General features: G+C 41.0%; 1 pseudogene and 1 gene segment (V, D, J or C); both read left to right on the forward strand.

Moving 5' to 3' along the window:
* Positions 1-1,664: 1,664 nt before the first annotated feature.
* On the forward strand, positions 1,665-2,180 carry LOC116906215. The segment is given in 2 exon segments: positions 1,665-1,716; positions 1,801-2,180. Coding segments are annotated over 2 exon segments (426 nt in total).
* Positions 2,181-18,354: 16,174 nt separating this feature from the next.
* Positions 18,355-18,868, forward strand: LOC116906216 (annotated as a pseudogene).

Raw genomic sequence — 18,868 nt, forward strand, 5'->3', positions numbered from 1 at the left:
AAGGTGCATTTATTTCTATGATACTCCTTTCCAAATTTTTGTAACCACAGTAAAAATATGAAACTCAAGATGAGACCTACTAGAAGAAAGTCTGAAAAATATCCTCCTAACCCTCAGAGTATCAGAACAAGAGGAACACAGCACTGATACTGTTAATGACCATTAAATGGATGGCTTCTCCCTAATGGGACTGGTCTGCACCACAGCTGCTCACAGTACAAAGATTATGCACAAAGAAATAAGAAAAACAAAATGTGGGGACTCCAAGGCCAAGTAATAGATCCACATTCTCTGAGTCCTAGCAAACAGATTGTGATAACTCTGCAGTTCTCTTCCTTGGTGTTCCCATTACCAAGGCATGAGGAGAAGCTGTCCAGTCTCTTCCTCTCTATGGTGATCAACACAAGGTTCCTCATGTTCATGCCTGCCCTCTGCTCCACTTTGTCTTATCACTCAGTGATCTCTGGCTTACCTTTCACTTCAGTTAACATAAAAAATGGTGTCAGTCTACTGATTTTTATGAATTGCTATGAACAGCTGACCTTCCCTTCACTCACCAATGGATAATCATATTTAGAATACATTTATTTGCTACAAACTGAAACAAGAGACAGAGAGATATAAAAGTACATTGATACAGATACTGACATAAATCAAGAGGTGCAAAGACTAGGTCCCAACTACAGTGTCCCTAAATAGGAAGGCTAAGTCACTCAGCCAACTGACATAGGACACATGTCAGTCTCTTGGATCTACTCTCAGATAAACCTTTGAAACAAAATGGACTAAATATTTGTGAACTGCTTCCTTAAAAGTTATTTCTAGAGGCATGATGAGACTAAGGTGAGTCCACAGAAAGTGTTTTGTAAAACAGTTGATTCCTCATATATACAAAGGTATAAATGTATAGTTGGAAAACAATTTCATGACTATTTTCTAAGTAATAACTGTACAGATTTTTGCACACAATTGAATAATCATTACTTTTATATTTTATACTAAAACAAATGCAAATAATGCATACTTATCCTACTGATATTGATGGTTGCCAATTTATGTGAAGATAACTTGAAAATCAATTGCAATACAAGGCTATTTAAAGTCTGTGGTTTTGCTTCTTTACTCTCAAACCACCTGGTGATGCAGGTGCCACTAATGCTGTTCTGAAGGGAATAATGAAATAGAAAAGTCTAAAAACATAATAATAGAAAAGAATTCAAGAGAAAGAATTTCTGGGGGAAAAAACGATCCCCAATTCCATCCTACATCCTCTAGTGCAATTTACAAAGATATAGGATTGCATTGAAGATAAGGTAACCTATTCTACTTGTATTGCATGAATAAAGATTCACCTACTGTAAACCTCCCTATCCCTCCCACCCCTCTTTTTGCTTCCGAGGCCTGCACAATGTGACTACTACTTTCTGTTTTTGATTTGGAATTGGAAATCCAAACATTACCAGGGAAAAGTTCCTGAGTTTTCAGCTCCATGTTTTCTAAGCACAAAGGTAATCTCAGGAACATGGAGAGGAAACTAGAAATTCTGCCCTGCACTTCCTTTTATCTTCTCAGGATCCTCCCTCAATGCAAAGCAGCCCTCAGGCTCAGAATGAAAGCCCAGGCCTAGCTGAGGAGCCACATCTCCTTCTCACTAGAGCCTCCTTCACAGCATGGCTGTCCTGGTGCTGTTGCTCTGCCTGGTGACATTTCCAAGCTGTAAGTGTTTCAGAGTTTCAGGAGAGAACCTCAGGCACTTAATCTATAGGATGAATGACTAATGGTGATGTTGCTTGTCCCCAGGTGTCCTGTCCCAGGTGCAGCTGAAGGAGTCAGGACCTGGTCTGGTGCAGCCCTCACAGACCCTGTCCCTCACCTGCACTGTCTCTGGGTTCTCACTAACCAGCTATAGTGTAAGCTGGGTTCGCCAGCCTCCAGGAAAGGGTCTGGAGTGGATTGCAGCAATATCAAGTGGTGGAAGCACATATTATAATTCAGCTCTCAAATCCCGACTGAGCATCAGCAGGGACACCTCCAAGAGCCAAGTTTTCTTAAAAATGAACAGTCTGCAAACTGAAGACACAGCCATTTACTACTGTACCAGAGACACAGTGAGGGAAGTCCAGTGTGACCTTGCACAAAAACTTCCTACAGGAATTCTTAGGACCAGCAGGGGGCGCTGAGGATCAACAAGTTCTTTCAGGATCACTTCAGAATCTAGGAAGTTATGCCCTATGCTGTTTGAGCATGGGTTTTAGTGTTAAAGAAATGGACTCTTCTTCCAGCCATGGAAATTCTCTAGAACATGCTCTTCAGTGTCATACTCTATTAAACTTCTTGTTTCTTCACACAATAGAAGAATCACTAAGTGGTTCTATAATCTAACAGTGTAAAATAAGAATAAATTATTGAGTTAATATTTTTGAAGAAAATTCAATGAAACGCTGTAGTTGAGAGCAGCCTCAAGATTTGGTAATGTATTGTTTCTCTCATGACTGCAGTTTTAGTAACATTTCTACTGTTTACATAAATGAGGTTTGAAGACAATTGCATTCATCTTCTCTAACACAAACTTTTCAAATACATGTGCACAATTTAATGATGAAACAATTATCACTTTGAGGGCTAACTCGTGTTATCTTCTTTCCATATATAAAGACCACAATACATTGTTATTAACTGTGAGCCAACCTCCATACATATTATTATTGAAATAACCCTTTCCATCTAACTGACAAGTCTTCTCATTCTACACTGTCTAAACTATAATCTGCCACATGGGTGTGGGCAGTGAGAGAAAGCCTGGTAAGGTTGAGTTAAGGCTCCAAGACCCACAGATCATGAAGGGATGATAGGAGTTTGACTGCTCCTAGCACCAGAAGCCTGTCACTAAACTGCAGCCTTCCACAGCCCCACCCCCACTCCCAGATAGATTTTGGCCATCAGTCACTTAGGGACAACACCTCCAAGCCCTTCTGCATGTAGGTGAGACATCCCTAACCTCTCAGACCAAGCCTACAGGAAGCACTCACTGTCAGATCCCATCCCACCACAATCTGTGTATACAGATTTTATCCAGGAGGAATAAAGGTGCATGAGAATTACTTTGCCTTCTGAGAGCTTCTGTCATAAGTGCTGTAACACCACCACCAGGGAAGATAACTTATCTTGTAAAATGCTGCCAGGAGCTCCCCTGCAACCCAGTGCAGCATCTTGGAGAAACAGCAGCTTCAGTAGCAGCAGCAGCAGAGGCACATTGGCCTCAGAGGCAATTCCCTCTCCCTGCTCATGCCCTTTCCCCTTTACATGAACTTTCCCATCTGGCCTGGCTGGAGATCACTGTGGACAGCATCCAGTACAAGGCCCACAACCAGTCTGCCTTAATTTTACTTTGCTTCAGATCACTTTGGGGGTTGCATTTGACAAGATGTTGTTTTGTTCGCTTAGAACCCCTCTACCTGGTGACTTTTCCAAGCTGTAAGTATTTCAGGCCTTCCAGAGAAGGAGACAGGCTTGACACCTATGATGTGTATGACTGATGGTGATGTTGTATGTCCCAAGGTGCCTTGTAGAGGTACAACTAAAGGAGTCAGGACCTGACCTTCTGTAGACCTCACAAAGCCTGTCTCTCACCTGCCCTGTCTCTGGCTACTCATTAACCATCCATGGTGTCCATGGTATACACTGGGTCCTCCAGCCTCTGGGAAAGGATCTGCAGTGGATGCCAGCAATGTGAAGTAGTGAAATCACATTGTATAATTCACATCTCAAATCCTGATTCAGCATCAGCAGAGACACATCCAAGAGTCAAGTTTTCTTAAAACTGAACAAATTTCAAACTGAGGATGCTCCGCCATTGCTGGTGGGATTTACACTGATAAAACAACTCTGGAAATCAATTTGAAGGTGCCTCAGAAAATTGGTATTGGTCTATTTGAAGACACAGCAATAGCAATCCTAGAAATATATACAAAAGATGCCCCACCTTGCCACAGGGGCACATGTTCCACTATAGAAATAGTGGCCTTATTTGTGATAAACAGAAGCTGTAAACAACCAAGATGTCCCAGGACAGAAGAATGAATACAGAAAATGTCGTTCATGTATACAATGGATTACTATTCAGCTATTAAGAAAAAGGCCATGTTCAATTTTGTAGGCAAATGGATGGAATTTAAAAAAAAACATCATCCTGTGTGAGGTAACTCAGACTCAGAAGGACATGCACTATATGTACTCAATAATGAGTGGATATTAGGGGAAGAAAGGTACAGACTACCCAAGATACAGTTCACAGTTCCTGAAAAGTTCAACAAGCTGAAGGGCCCAAGGGAGGATGCCTCAGTCCCACTTCAGAGGCAGATGAAAGCAAATGCAGGGGGAAGTAGGGAGTGCCTTAGGGTGGGGCAGTGGTGCCTCAGGGGAGTGGTGGTTACAGGAGAGGGGAAATTGATCTGGTATTGGATGGAGGAAAAGGACTGAAGCCCTGAGGATGAGCAGAAAGTATGGAAACTGGCAAGTTTGGGAGTTAGGAGGTTGGGAGGACCCTCCAGAATGTACCAGGGACCTGGGAGGTGACAGACCCTTAGGACTCAAAGGAAGGGACCTTAAATGAAATGCCCAACAATGGGGAGAAGTAACTTGCAGAGCCCACCTACAGCAGAAACACTGAACATCAAGTGAGGGATGGGGATTTCTATCCCACAGTAAAAACTCTGAGCCCTAATTGCTCCTGTGTAAAGGAACTGTGGGGGATGGAAATGGAGAAAAGCATGAGGAAAAGAAGGTCCAGCAACAGGCCCAAAATGAGATCATGGAGCACAAGGTAGAAGATTGCAGCACTAAAGCAAATGAAGAGAGGAGTCAAATGGCACTAAATCCCTGTACTTCCATAAAGGCTACAACAATAGGGCTGAGTTGGTTACAACATATAGATCATCACCACTTCCTTGAATATGTCCCCTTCAATCTTGTTCAGTAGCCGAAGAAGTGCTAGAATGTGGGTTCATCACCAATGTTTACTTCACTGCAATTACACAATGGTCACCTCAGTCCACTCTGGGTCACATTTCACAGTATCTTATTAACATATAGGCAAAGCAGCAACATGGTATCATGTTACAAGAGTCTGTAAAAATATGTACTTGACCTAAGAACTAAGTGAGCAGTACAAGAGTTTGTTTTGCTGGCTTTCAGATCTGTGAGTGATGAACTAAATACAGAATGTTTTCTATTTTTCTTTGATGTTCTGTGCATAGAGAGGGATGGACAGTGAAGGTTTTAGACATGTATCTGATAAGAAGGTGGCTCTTGCAGTGGCCAGACTTAGAGATCATCTGACCCCAAATTTGCCAGAGGGTTCTACATAATCTTGAAAACACCAGGTTAAATATATTGTCAGCCAAATATGAAACCTGTACAATTATGCAAAAGAGTTGTTACAGAGAAAGAGCCTCCCTTGAGGAAATTCCTCCATGAGATCCAGCTGTAAGGCATTTTCTCAATTAGTGTTCAGGGGTGGAGGTGGCAGGGCTTGTGAGTAGTATGATCCCTGGGCTAGTAGTTTTGGGATCTATAAGAGAGCAAGGTGAGCAAGCCAGGAGAAGCAAGCCAGTAAGTAACATCCCTCCATGGCCTCTGCATCAGCTCCTGTTCCTGACCTGCTTGAGTTCCAGCCCTGACTCCCTTTTGTGATGAACAGCAATGTGGAAAGTTTAAGCTGAATAAACACTTTCCTCTACAACTTGCTTCTTGGCCATGATGTTTGTGCAGGACTAGAAACCCTGACTAGGACAGTGGCTAATTTCTTCTGAAATTCAAAATTGAAAATCTGTGTAAAATATGTGTCTTCTGTAAGGAAAGTATGGTTCCTTGAGAAAAAAATGAAAGAGAGAGGAGACTATTGAGTAATGGGAGATTGGCAGATACAGGGAGATCAGAGAATGAATATCTCTAAGCTTTTTTGTCTCATCATCAGTATTGTACATCAAGGTAATGGTAGGAATCCTTTGAGGCTCAGGTGACACAAAGGACCCCAGCCTCCCTATGCTCCAGTCTCACTGCTCATCTTAACTCATTGAATAAGAATCTCCAAGATATTCCTTCAGCACACAGTTCACACAGTCCTGGGACTCCCATCACAGAAGCCACAGAAATGAATCAGAGTCCAGTATAGAGTGAACAGACCCCCACATCAGTGGATTTCAGTTCATCTGTTCAAATAAGCCCACATGGACAAATCAGGCTCTCATCTTATGATTGGTTCACACAGTGGCCTCAATGTTTTGCTGGGATGAGTTCTCTGTCAAAAATCATAATTTGCCCTAAATATATGAAAAGGCATATCTGTTCTGACATTGTGGTCTCTCTGGGATAATTAACACCTACCCTGTGGATTAAGTCTGTGGAAAAGGACAGTATCCTGAAATACCAGATTCTGAAATCATGATCCATAAATGTCCTACAGTAGCATGTACAGAATAAAGCTGAATTAAAGGAGATTCATATGCTATGAGCCCACCACCACCTGATCACACTCTTAAAACATGATTACACATAATTTATGTATTAAGCAGATGCTGGAAATTAAAAAGACATAAGATAACTTTAAAATAATTTCGACTGTACATATCAGAAAAGTCTAAAGTCTAAATGGGCATGGAATAGCACTGTTAGAATGATGTTTCAAATAAACTTCAGTGGCACACGTGACACTTCACTTGAGAACACTGTGACCAGGGCCCAGAGATTTCTGCTTACTGGAAGAACCTAGTGTCTCACATTTGAGCTAGAAAAGCATTATTCAGAGAGGCAATGTTGGCTGTGGGTTCCATCTCAATGGATCATCAAATTGAGGTAGTTTTTCAAGACAGATGGATGAAACTATTAGAATTCTGGATCTGAACAGGAAGTTGAACAGCTCCACACAATGTTAAACGTAAATCATCCACTGTCATGTTACAAAGGACCAGGCTGAAGATCAATTCATTGGTGAAAAAGAATGAATGGGAAGTGGGATTGAACTGAAATATACCAGAACCAACATTTAGATTTCTAGTTCTTAAGGATTTATTTTTTTACAAAGAGCATGTATAATGTGTTATTGAGATCTGTTGTGGTTTGAATATAATTGGTCCATAGGAAGTGGTATTATTAGGAGGTGTGGACTTGTTGGAGTAACTATGGCCTTGTTGAAAAAGTACATCACTATGCGGGAGAAGACAGGTGAAGTCCAATGTTCAAGTTCTCCCTACTCTGGAAGAGAGCCACTCTTTCTTGTCTGCAAAGATGGTCTCTTCCTGGCTGCCTTCAAATCAAGATGTAGAACTCTTGGATCTTGCAGCACCATGTCTGCCTAGACAGGAATGGTATCTTAAGTCAGCGACAAAGAAAACCAAAGGAAGGGGAATGTTGTGACCAGTGCACACAAGTGGACTGTGGTGAGAAAATTAAGATTAGAAGGGGAAAACACAACCAGTTAAGTAATTTCAAGGTCATATCAAGAGTTAATGTACAAACCCAGTTTTGCTAAGTTATGTTTATTGGGGAAAATGAAAACTAGGCTAATACAACATGAAGGCAGGCAGCACTTACCTGGTATAACAATGGACAAAGAGAATGGTGAAGTTACAGGGATCATATGGAGAATTTCTGGATGAAAAACAAGTCAGTTTGATATAAATAGAAATATTTCTGAATAGCAAACATGGAGCTATAGAAAGACATTGACTTAGAATGTTTAATTTGCAAGCCTTTATAAGGCCTGAGGACAGTGTTCTCTCATGAAAAGGTAAAGTACAGAAATATCCCAAGTGTTGGCCTCATAGAGAAGGAGTTCTGCTAACCTCCCAAGGGAGGTGTGACCTTGTGCAAGAATATCAGGGAGAAGTCATGTCCAGACAAGTCAAAGGGAAAATTGAGTTCCTACATAGAAACACAACTTTGTGTAGCAGTTTTTTATTTCCCTTTCATACTAAGGAGATAGAAATTATATAAGAGAAAGTTCTATGAACATGCAAAAGAGAAACGGAAATGCAGTGTGTTGAATGCTTCACAAAGAAATTGTGAATGTGAAACTGCAATACTGTGTTAAATTCTGTAACTGTCATCACTGTATTTGATGTTTATATCTTCTATGAACACTGTGTCCTGACAAATGTCCAACTGTAGAACTTGCAAGAGAAAGAGCAAGAGGACAGGCAAATATCACTTCCCTGAGCCCATGAAAGCCAGAACTTCTCTGACACTGCAGCTCAAGGAGAGGAACCCAGCCCTAGATAGCCAATTCTTCACATTCCCTGATCAGCACTGAACACAGATTATTCTCTGTGTACGTGGGGCTCTGCTTGGTTTTCCTTGTATTTCTTTTATGGTTATTTAAAGGTACCTGATGGAGATGAGATTCTGTGTTGTGTGGACAGGAAAAAAGACGAAAATTGCTTTTTGTGACAGTTTTCTGACCAGCATTCTGTGTGTTTGCAGGTAGTGCAAATTGCAGTCAGAGGAGTGTGGGGGAAGCTGAGTGCACCCAGAAAAGACCCTCAAACTCTGCTGTCCAGCATCTGGTTTCACCTTCAGGAACTGGCATTGGGTGTCTGCATACCTGATGTGATCAGCAGGGATCTGAAGAGCTCTGGCTCAGCTAGAGCAGCCAAAGAGTGGCTCTACTGCAGCCACCACTGCTCTGCATCAGGATGCAGTGGGCAGCTAAGAGCCAAGGCCAACTCCACTGAGCAGGAAGTGGCTGCAGTAGGCTTGAGCAGCTTCTGGCAACAAAAGCTTCAGGAGACAATAGTCTTCCCTGGAGTGGTACAGCTTGATAAGCCTGATACTCTCAAGCAATCTTTGGTGAAATGACTAGTACAGTTTCTTCCTTGTAGATTGGATCTTATGAACATTTTGGTGTGGATTGGGATCTTAAAGCAGATGTTTTCTGGTGGCTTGGTCTCAGATGTTATGGATGCCTCATGTGCATGTGGAAGGACTTCAGATATTGTCCCGATGTGACTGATTGTCTCATTCCTCTTCATCGGGTATAGAGGTCATCTCTTCCAAGACAGTATCTTGGTCAGGAGTAGATTTTAATGCCTAACAATCCTCAATTATGATAAGTATTGGAGTTCCTGAGTCCACTCAACCTTACCAGGTTTTCTGTCTTGTGTCACAGTCCACTGCCCAACATGGCAGGGCCAGGTTCCACCAGGATCCAGGAAAAGGGCTGAGGTGGGAAACATACATTAATAGTGATGGTACTTGCATCAACTATGCCAAACCCTTGAAGGGACAACTTCTCCAAGAGGCACTGCCAAGAACACCTTGTACCTGGAAATTAGCAGTCTGAAGTTTGAGGACATGACCATGTACTACTGTTCAAGAGACATAATGAGGAATATCACAGAGAACTCAGAAACTGACCTCCCTGCAGGGAGCTCAGCATGAGCAGGAGCCTCTGAGAGCATCCAGAGTGCTTCTGTAACCTCCAACCCAAATATGCCCATGCAAAGAAAACACAACTCGATTAATATGAACACAAGCTCACGCCTAGATTGGACAGATCTACCACTACACTATCCTATTCCCGAGCTGTGAAATCCCTCAGAACTTGCAGTTTCTCCATGCCATGTGCTTCAGCTCCATCTTCCTCCTTCTCAGAAACCCTCTCCCCCTCCTTCTGCTCCACCTTCTCTTCCCCTGCCCAATCACTGGCTCTTGCCTTTATTTTACAAATTAAATGGAGAGTAGGTTCTGATGAAGTCATCTAAGTCCTGAATAGTGACTAGGCAGCCACCCTTGAGGCAGAGGAATGAACATCAATATACAGATAAATCCAAGGCAAACCACAACAGCAGAGCTCTGAGTTACAGAGAGTGACATGTTCAGAGAAGCATTAAAGAATGGACTCCTTTATTTCTGGACTCATTCTAAACATGCACTGTATAGTATTCCTTGAAGTATCCAAAATCTTATTGAAATACATATTTTCAATTGTGGTATACATTTTCATATTAATTTATTATACTATTTCTCTTTCGCAGCTTCCCTTTGACGCTCTGTGTGTATGCATGTGTGTATGAGTATTTGTGTACACTCTATCAATCTGCACCATAGATTTTAAGACAACTTCTATCACTGAGCCTGAAAAGTCACAAACTGACCTGAATGGTTGGACAGCAAGCTCCTGTGATTGCTCTGTCCTTGCATGTCATGGATTGGATAACTGGTTGGCTGCCACACCCAACTCTTTGTGTAGGCATAGAGAACTAAGTTCAAAGAAAAGATCCCATGCAGTGTTACTTGATTGACAAGGATTTGAACCACAGATATTTTCACGGATCCATTATACTTGATTTCAAATTTAAGATGTGATTGGATAACTCTGACATGAAATGGAAACTAAGTTCAAAGAAAATCCCAATGTTATCAGGAACCACAGATATTTTCATCGCAGCTCCATTTATACTAGATTTTAGAACTATGATGTGCTCTGATGAACAAAATGGAATGGATCCACAGGTCAAAGGTGATTCCAATGTGAATACCAGAAGAAAGCAAAAGAAACCAGAGATGGTAAATGGTCGAAATACCTAAAAAAAATAGAGCTGCTCAAACACACATCAGTCTGAAGGACAAAGTGCCCTCTGTTTGATTCCTCATTCAGTACTGGGAGTTAGGCCAATGATGGAGCTCTTAGGTAGCATTGGTAAGACCTTAATTCAAATGGTAATGTTGCAAAAATGCACCCCTCCTTTTAATTAATAACTTTAGAAAAATCAATAGTCCCTGTTCAAGATGAGGCCTCTGTTTCATCCAAGAGATCAGCCCATTTTTCCCAATCATAGACTTAAATGACTTGATCTCATGGCATGAGAGGGAATAGCCGGCACTAGGTTAGGAAGCACAGATATAAAGTGGTTGAGAGGAAACAAAGCCTCAATGGATCACAAGAGTTCAGATCATGTGATAAACCATCCCACCCGCTTCTCAGCTACGTGCTGAAGTCAACTGAGATACTCATTCTAGGAGCAGGTGCCGTACACCTGAGTAATATTCAGCCTCAGATTTTATTACTATGTTTTGTACATACTAATAAATATTATAATCCATAACACAAATATATACATTATATAATGATTTTTAAAAGTGAAAATGTACTGACGATTACAGATTTTTAAATCTCTCTTTGTCACTATAAATGAATGCCAGGAGACCAATCCCTTGAATGTTCATAAAGGGCTGTAGGTTATGGAATTAAGCAAGTTTGGAGAGAGGAAGGATTCAGGGAGGAATGAAGAAAGCAAAAATACTGATCAGAATGTATTGTATAAAAATATATGCTTATTGAAGCAATCCCACTAAAATCAGGGGCTAGACAAGGCTGCCCACTCTCTCCCTCCTTATTCAATATAGTTCTTGAAGTTCTAGCCAGAGCAATCAGACAACAAAAGGAGGTCAAGGGGATACAGATCGGAAAAGAAGAAGTCAAAATATCACTATTTGCAGATAATATGATATTATATTTAAGTGATTCCAAAAGTTCCACCAGAGAACTATGAAAGCTGATAAACAGCTTCAGCAAAGTGGCTGGGTATAAAATTAACTCAAATAAATCAGTAACATTCCTCTACACAAAAGAGAAACAAGCCGAGAAGGAAATTAGGGAAATGACACCCTTCATAATTGTCCCAAATAATATAAAGGCCCTATCTTGGTGTGACTTTAAAAGCAAGTGAAAGGCCTGTGTTGAGAACTCCAAGGATCTGAAGAAAGAAATTTTTCAGATTCAGAAAATGGAAAGATCTTGATGCTCATGAATTGAGAGGATTAATATAGTAAAAAGGCCATTTTACCAAAAAGTCTACAGATGAAATGCAAAACCCCATCAAAATGGATCCAATTCTTCAAAAGAGTTAGACAGAACAATTTACAAATTCATCTGGAATAACAAAAAACCCAGGACAGCTAAAACTATCCTCAACAATAAAAGGACTTCGGGGGAATCACTATCCCTGAACTCAAGCAGTATTACACAGCAATAGTGATAAAAACTCTATGGTATTGGTATGGCAGATAGACCAGTGGAAAAGAATTGAAGACCCAGAAATGAACCCACACACCTATGGTCACTTGACTGTTGACAAAGGAGCCAAAACCATCCAATGGAAATAAGATAGCATTTTCAGCAAATGGTGCTGGTTCAACTGGAGGTCAGCATGTAGAAGAATGCAGATCAATCCATTCTTATCACCCTGTAGAAAGCTTAAGTCCAAGTGAATTAAGGACCTCCACATTAAACCAGATACACTCAAACTAATAGAAGAAAAAGTGGGGAAGAACCTCGAACACATGGGCACTGGAGAAAATTTCCTGAACAAAACACCAATGGCTTATGCTCTAAGATCAAGAATCGACAAATGGGGGAGTTGGGGATTTAGCTCAGTGTTAGAACGCTTGCCTAGAAAGGCTTATTTAGGTCCCCAGCTCTGAAAAAAAAAAAAAAGAATAAAAAAAAATGATCAAATGGGATCTCAAAACTGCCAAAGGAAGAAGGCAAAATACACTGTTTGGACATGAATGACAACCAACAGATTGGGAAAAAATCCCAACCCACCAGATTGAATATCCAAAATATACAAAAACAACTCAAGAAGTTAGACCGCAGGGAGACAAATAACCCAATTTAAAAATGGAGTTCAGCCTTTCACAGCTGAAAGAATGCCGAATGGCTGAGAAACACCTAATTAGAAATGATTCAACATCTTTAATAGTCATAAATGAAATGCAAATCAAAACAACCTGAGATTTCACCCCACACCAGTGAGAATGGCTAAGATCAAAAACCCAGGTGACAGCAAATGCAGGCAAGGATGTGGAGAAAGAGAACACTCCTCCATTGTTGGTGGGATTTCAGAAAGAAACCATTCTGAAATCAGTCTGGAGGTTCCTCAGAAAATTGGACATTGCACTCCTGAGGGACCCTGGTCTTGGGCATATAAAGTAAAAGATGCACCAACATATAACAAAACATGTGCTCCACTATGTTCATAGTAGCCTTATTTATAATAGCCAGAAGCTGGAAAGAACCCAGATGCCCTTCAACGGAGGAATGGATACAGAAAATGTTTTACATCTACACAATGGAATATTACTCAGCTATCAAAAACAATGACTTTAAAAATTCATAGGCAAATGGATGGAACTGGAAAATATCATCCTGAGTGAGGTAACCCAATCACAGAAAACACAATAGTATGACTCAAAACTGGCTATTAGTCCCAAATGTTTGAATTGGCCTAGATTCAAGATGCCAGAACACAAAAGTCAAGAGGATGACCAAAATGAATGCTTCACTCCTTCTTTGGGGAACATGAATACTCTTGGCACAATAAGGAGCCAAAAAAACATCCAGAAGGAACACCTGTTCAGAGCCAGTCCCACAAGTGGCCCATTTATACAGCCATCCAATTAGACAAGATGGATGAAGTTCAAAGTGCAGGCCGACAGGAACCGGATGTAGATCGAATGAGACACAGCCAGAATCCACAAAATACATAGGCAAATTCAAACCACTGAACTGAGAACACCCCTGTTGAAGGAATCAGAGAAAGAACTGGAAGAAACCAAGACCCCAAACAACAATGCCAACCAACCAGAGCTTCCAGGGACTAAGCCACTACCCAAAGACTATACATGGACTGACCCTGGGCTCCAACCTAATAAGTAAAATGAATAGCCTAGTAAAAACACCAGTGGAAGGGGAAGCCCTTGGTCCTGCTAAGACTTAACCCCCAATGAATGTGATTGTAGGGGAGGGGGTAATGGGGGAGGATGGGGAGGGAACACCTATATAGAGGGGAGGGAGGGGAGCCTAGGGGGATGTTTGCCTGAAACCCTGGGTTCAAATAACATTGAAAAAAAAGAAAAAGAAAAAAAAAAAATAATAAAGATAAAAAAAAAAAGCTACACCAAGTTCCACTTTCCACCTACAGTTCTCAGGAGGAGTGGGAAAGTTTTTGAAAAGCTGTAGAATATACTGACTGATAGTCACCTGACTCTCTGGTCCCAGATAGAGTTTGAGTGCATGTCTTAATCTTCCCATGCTTCCTAGCTAATAGTTTCAAAGGTCAAGAAGCTGAGCCAATCACTTTAAACTGTAACCTTGCTGATGTAAACTGTACCCCTCAAAAGTATAAAAACTGTTTGTTATAGCCATTCACCTTCTTGTCGCTCTTCTTGAGGCACTAATTAAAGATTGAAACCAATGTATCAGAAAATAAACTTCTTGTGTTATCACATTAAAAAAAATGGGGTTCAGAGCTAAACAAAGAATTCACAGCTGAGGAATGCCGAATGGCTGAGAAACACCTAAAGAAATGTTCAACATCTTTAGTCATAAGGGAAATGACTGAAACAAGCCTGAGATTACACCTCACACCAGTCAGAATGGCTAAGATCAAAAACTCAGGTGACAGCAGATGCTGGCAAGGATGTGGAGAAGGAGGAACACTCCTCCATTGTTGGTGGGATTGCAGACTGGGACAACCATTCTGGAAATCAGTCTGGAGGTTCCTCAGTAAATAGGACATTGCACTATCTGAGGACCCAACTATACCTGTCTTGGGCATATGCCCAAAAGATGCTCCAACAAATAACAAAGACACATGCTCCACTATGTTCATAGCAGCCTTATTTATAGTAGCCAGAAGCTGCAAAGAACCCAGATGCCCTTCAACAGAGGAATGGATACAGAAAATGTGGTACATCTACACAATGGAATATTACTTAGCTATCAAAAACAATGACGTTATGAAATTCATAGGTAAATGGATGGAACTGGAAAATGTCATCCTGAATGAGGAAAACCAATCTCAGAAAAACACACATGGTATACACTCATTGATAAGTGGACATTAGCCCAAATATTCGAATTACCCTAGATGCACAGAACACATGAAACTCAAGAAGGATGATCAAAATGCAAATGCTTCACTCCTTCTTTAAAGGGGGGACAAGAATACCCTTGGGAGGAGATAGGGAGGCAAAGTTCAGAACAGGGGCTGAAGGAACGCCCATTCAGAGTCTGCCCCACATGTGGCCCATACATGTACAGCCACCAAACTAGATAAGATGGATGAAGCAAAGAGTACATGCTGACAGGGACAGGATGTAGATTTCTCCTGAGTGACACAGCCAGAATACAGCAAATACATAGGCGAATGCCAGCAGCAGACCAATGAATTGAGAGTGGGACCCCAGTTGAAGGAATCAAAGAAAGGACTGAAAGAGCTTGAGAGGGCTTGAGTCCACATATGAACAACAATCCCAACCAACCAGAGCTTACAGGGACTAAGCCACTACCCAAAGACTACACATGGACTGACCCTGGGCTCCAACCTCATAGGTAGCAATGAATAGCCTACTAAGGGCACCAGTGGAAGGGGAAGCCCTTGGTCCTGCCAAGACTGAACCCCAGTGAATGTGATTGTTGGGGAGGGTGGTAATAAGGGGGGATGGGGAGGGTAAGCCCATATAGAAGGGGAAGGGGGAGAGGTTAGGGGATGTTGGCTCAGAAACCGGGAAAGGGAATAACAATTGAAATGTAAATAAGAAATACTCAAGTTAATAAAGATAAAAAAAGAAATACCCGTTTTAATAAAGATGAAAAAATAAGATATGCTTAAATTTATTTTCATTAATTTTATTTTCATAATTAAATTTTAAAAGCACCTACATGTGATGGTCAGGAATACTGGTGCACACATTTAATTCAGTCAATATGGGGAAAATGCCAAGACAATCAATACCTGATAGTTTAATACCAGCTTGGTCTATAGAGTGAACCCAGACCAACGACAGGAACCCTGTCTAAAGAGAGGATTTAACAAAGCCTTCCCTCTGCCTATGAATATGTATTTCTGTCTGTGAATGTGATGCTGTGTGTGTGCATATTGTAATGCATTCCTGTATCTATAATTGTGAGTGTGTGTGTCACTGTACTTGCAGTTGTACAGAATGTCAAATTCCCTATACCCATCTTCCCATCAGAAGAATTTCAATTGTCCTAGTTTGTAAGCTTTTTATGTAATCTACATTATGGACAAAAGCAACACGTGACGGAAAGAGTTTCTGCCATCTTAATTCTTAGAAAACATCACAGAGGCTAATCAGGACATGAAGTCAAGGAAAGAACTTGAAATTGGGAATGAATCAGAAACCATGAAGAAACTCATCTGACTAGCTGTGTCTCCATGGTGATACATTCTTTCTATGACAACTGAGGATCGGAGAACCACGGATGGCACCAACCACATCTGCCTAGGATATCACATATTTTCATTATTTAAAGGATACCTATCCTAGCCACCAGACAAATGGACAGTCTGGTACTGTCTTAGCAACACGACCAATTAAGTGGGTATCCACCTGTGAGATACATATAAGTAAACAAATGACTGAAGAAAGACATTAGTAAGGATCCACCTCTGGAATTTAAGATAACTAAAATAATGTGTGGATTTATCATGAACTCATACGATTCCTAATGACATTTTTCTAGGAACTTTATTGTAGAGAGATTTATGGAAAAGCAGAATTATGGGACAGAATAGGGACACAGATTATCTCTGAAGTACCCGAAAGAAAAACACATGAATAAGTGGACTTATGCCACATCCCCAATATAGTATAGAAAGGTGCATTTATTTCTATGATACTCCTTTCCAAATTTTTGTAACAACAATGAAAATATCAGACAAACCCAAGATGAGATCTCCTGAGAATAATGTCTGAAAAAATATCCTCCTAACCCTCAGAGTATCAGAACAAGAGGAACACAGCACTGATACTGTTAATGACCATTAAAGGGATGGCTTTCTCCCTAATGGGACTGGTCTGCACCACAGCTGCTCACAGTACAAAGATTATGCACAAGGAAATAAGAAAAACAAAATGTGGGGACTCCAAGGCCAAGTAATAGATCCACATTCTCTGAGTCCTAGCAAACAGATTGTGGTAACTCTGCAGTTCTCTTCCTTGGTGTTCCCATTACCAAGGCATGAGGAGAAGCTGTCCAGTCTCTTCCTCTCTATGGTGCTCAACACAAGGTTCCTCATGTTCATGCCTGCCCTCTGCTCCACTTTGTCTCATCACTCAGTGATCTCTGGCTTACCTTTCACTTCAGTTAACATAAAAATCAATGTGGTATCAGTCTACTGATTTTTATGAATTGTTATGAACAGCTGAACTTCCCTTCATTCACCAATGGATAATCATGTTTAGAATACATTTATGTGCTACAAGCTGAAACAAGAGACAGAGAGATATAAAAGTGCATTGATACAGAGAAACTGACATAAATCAAGAGGTGCAAAGACTAGGTCCCAACTACAGTGTCCCTAAATAGGAAGGCTAAGTCACTCAGCCAACTGACATAGGACCCACATCATCTGATCTACTCTCAGATAAACCTTTGAAACAAAATGGACTAAATATTCGTGACCTTCTTTCTTAAATGTTATTTCTTGAGGCATGATAAGACTAAGGTGAGTCCACAGAAAGTGTTTTTATTTAAACAGTTGATTCCTCATTTATAAGAAAGTATAAATATAGTTGGAAAACAATTTGATGAATATTTGCTAAGTAATAATTATACAGTATTTTTGCACACAATTGAATAATCATCACTTCTATATTTTTATACTAAAACAAATGCAAAAATATGTACTTATCCTACTGATATTGATGGTTGCCAATTTATGTGAAGATAACTTGAAAATCAATTGCAATACAAGGCTATTTAAAGTCTGTGGTTTTGCCTCTTTATTCTCAAACCACCTGGTGATGCAGGTGCCACTAATGCTGTTCTGAAGGGAATAATGAAATAGAAAAACCTAAAAATATAATAATAGAAAAGAATACAAGAGAAAGAATTTCTGGGGGAAATAAGGTTCCCCAATTCCATCCTACATCCTCTAGTGCAATTTACAAAGATATACGCTTGCATTGAAGATAAGGTAACCTGTTCTACTTGTATTGCATGAATAAAGATTCACCTACTGTAAACCCCCTATCTTCCAACCCCTCTTTTTGCTTCCGAGGCCTGCACAATGTGACTACTACTTTCTGTTTTTTATTTGGAATTGGAAATCCAAACATTACCAGGGAAAAGTTCCTGAGTTTTCAGCTCCATGTTTTCTAAGCACAAAGGTAATCTCAGGAACATGGAGAGGAAACTAGAAATTCTGCCCTGCACTTCCTTTTATCTTCTCAGGATCCTCCCTCAATGCAAAGCAGCCCTCAGGCTCAGAATGAAAGCCCAGGCCTAGCTGAGGAGCCACATCTCCTTCTCACTAGAGCCTCCTTCACAGCATGGCTGTCCTGGTGCTGTTGCTCTGCCTGGTGACATTTCCAAGCTGTAAGTGTTTCAGAGTTTCAGGAGAGGGACTCAGGCACTTAATCTATAGGATGAATGACTAATGGTGATGTTGCTTGTCCCCAGGTGTCCTGTCCCAGGTGCAGCTGAAGGAGTCAGGACCTGGTCTGGTGCAGCCCTCACAGACCCTGTCCCTCACCTGCACTGTCTCTGGGTTCTCACTAACCAGCTATGTGTACACTGGGTTCGCCAGCCTCCAGGAAAGGGTCTGGAGTGGATGGGAGAATATGGGGTAATGGAAGCACAGATTATAATTCAGCTCTCAAATCCCGACTGAGCATCAGCAGGGACACCTCCAAGAGCCAAGTTTTCTTAAAAATGAACAGTCTGCAAACTGAAGACACAGCCATTTACTACTGTACCAGAGACACAGTGAGGGAAGTCCAGTGTGACCTTGCACAAAAACTTCCTACAGGGATTCTTAGGACCAGCAGGGGGCGATGA

The sequence above is a fragment of the Rattus rattus genome, chromosome 7 (genome assembly GCF_011064425.1).
Source record: "Rattus rattus isolate New Zealand chromosome 7, Rrattus_CSIRO_v1, whole genome shotgun sequence".
Lineage (NCBI taxonomy): Eukaryota > Metazoa > Chordata > Mammalia > Rodentia > Muridae > Rattus > Rattus rattus.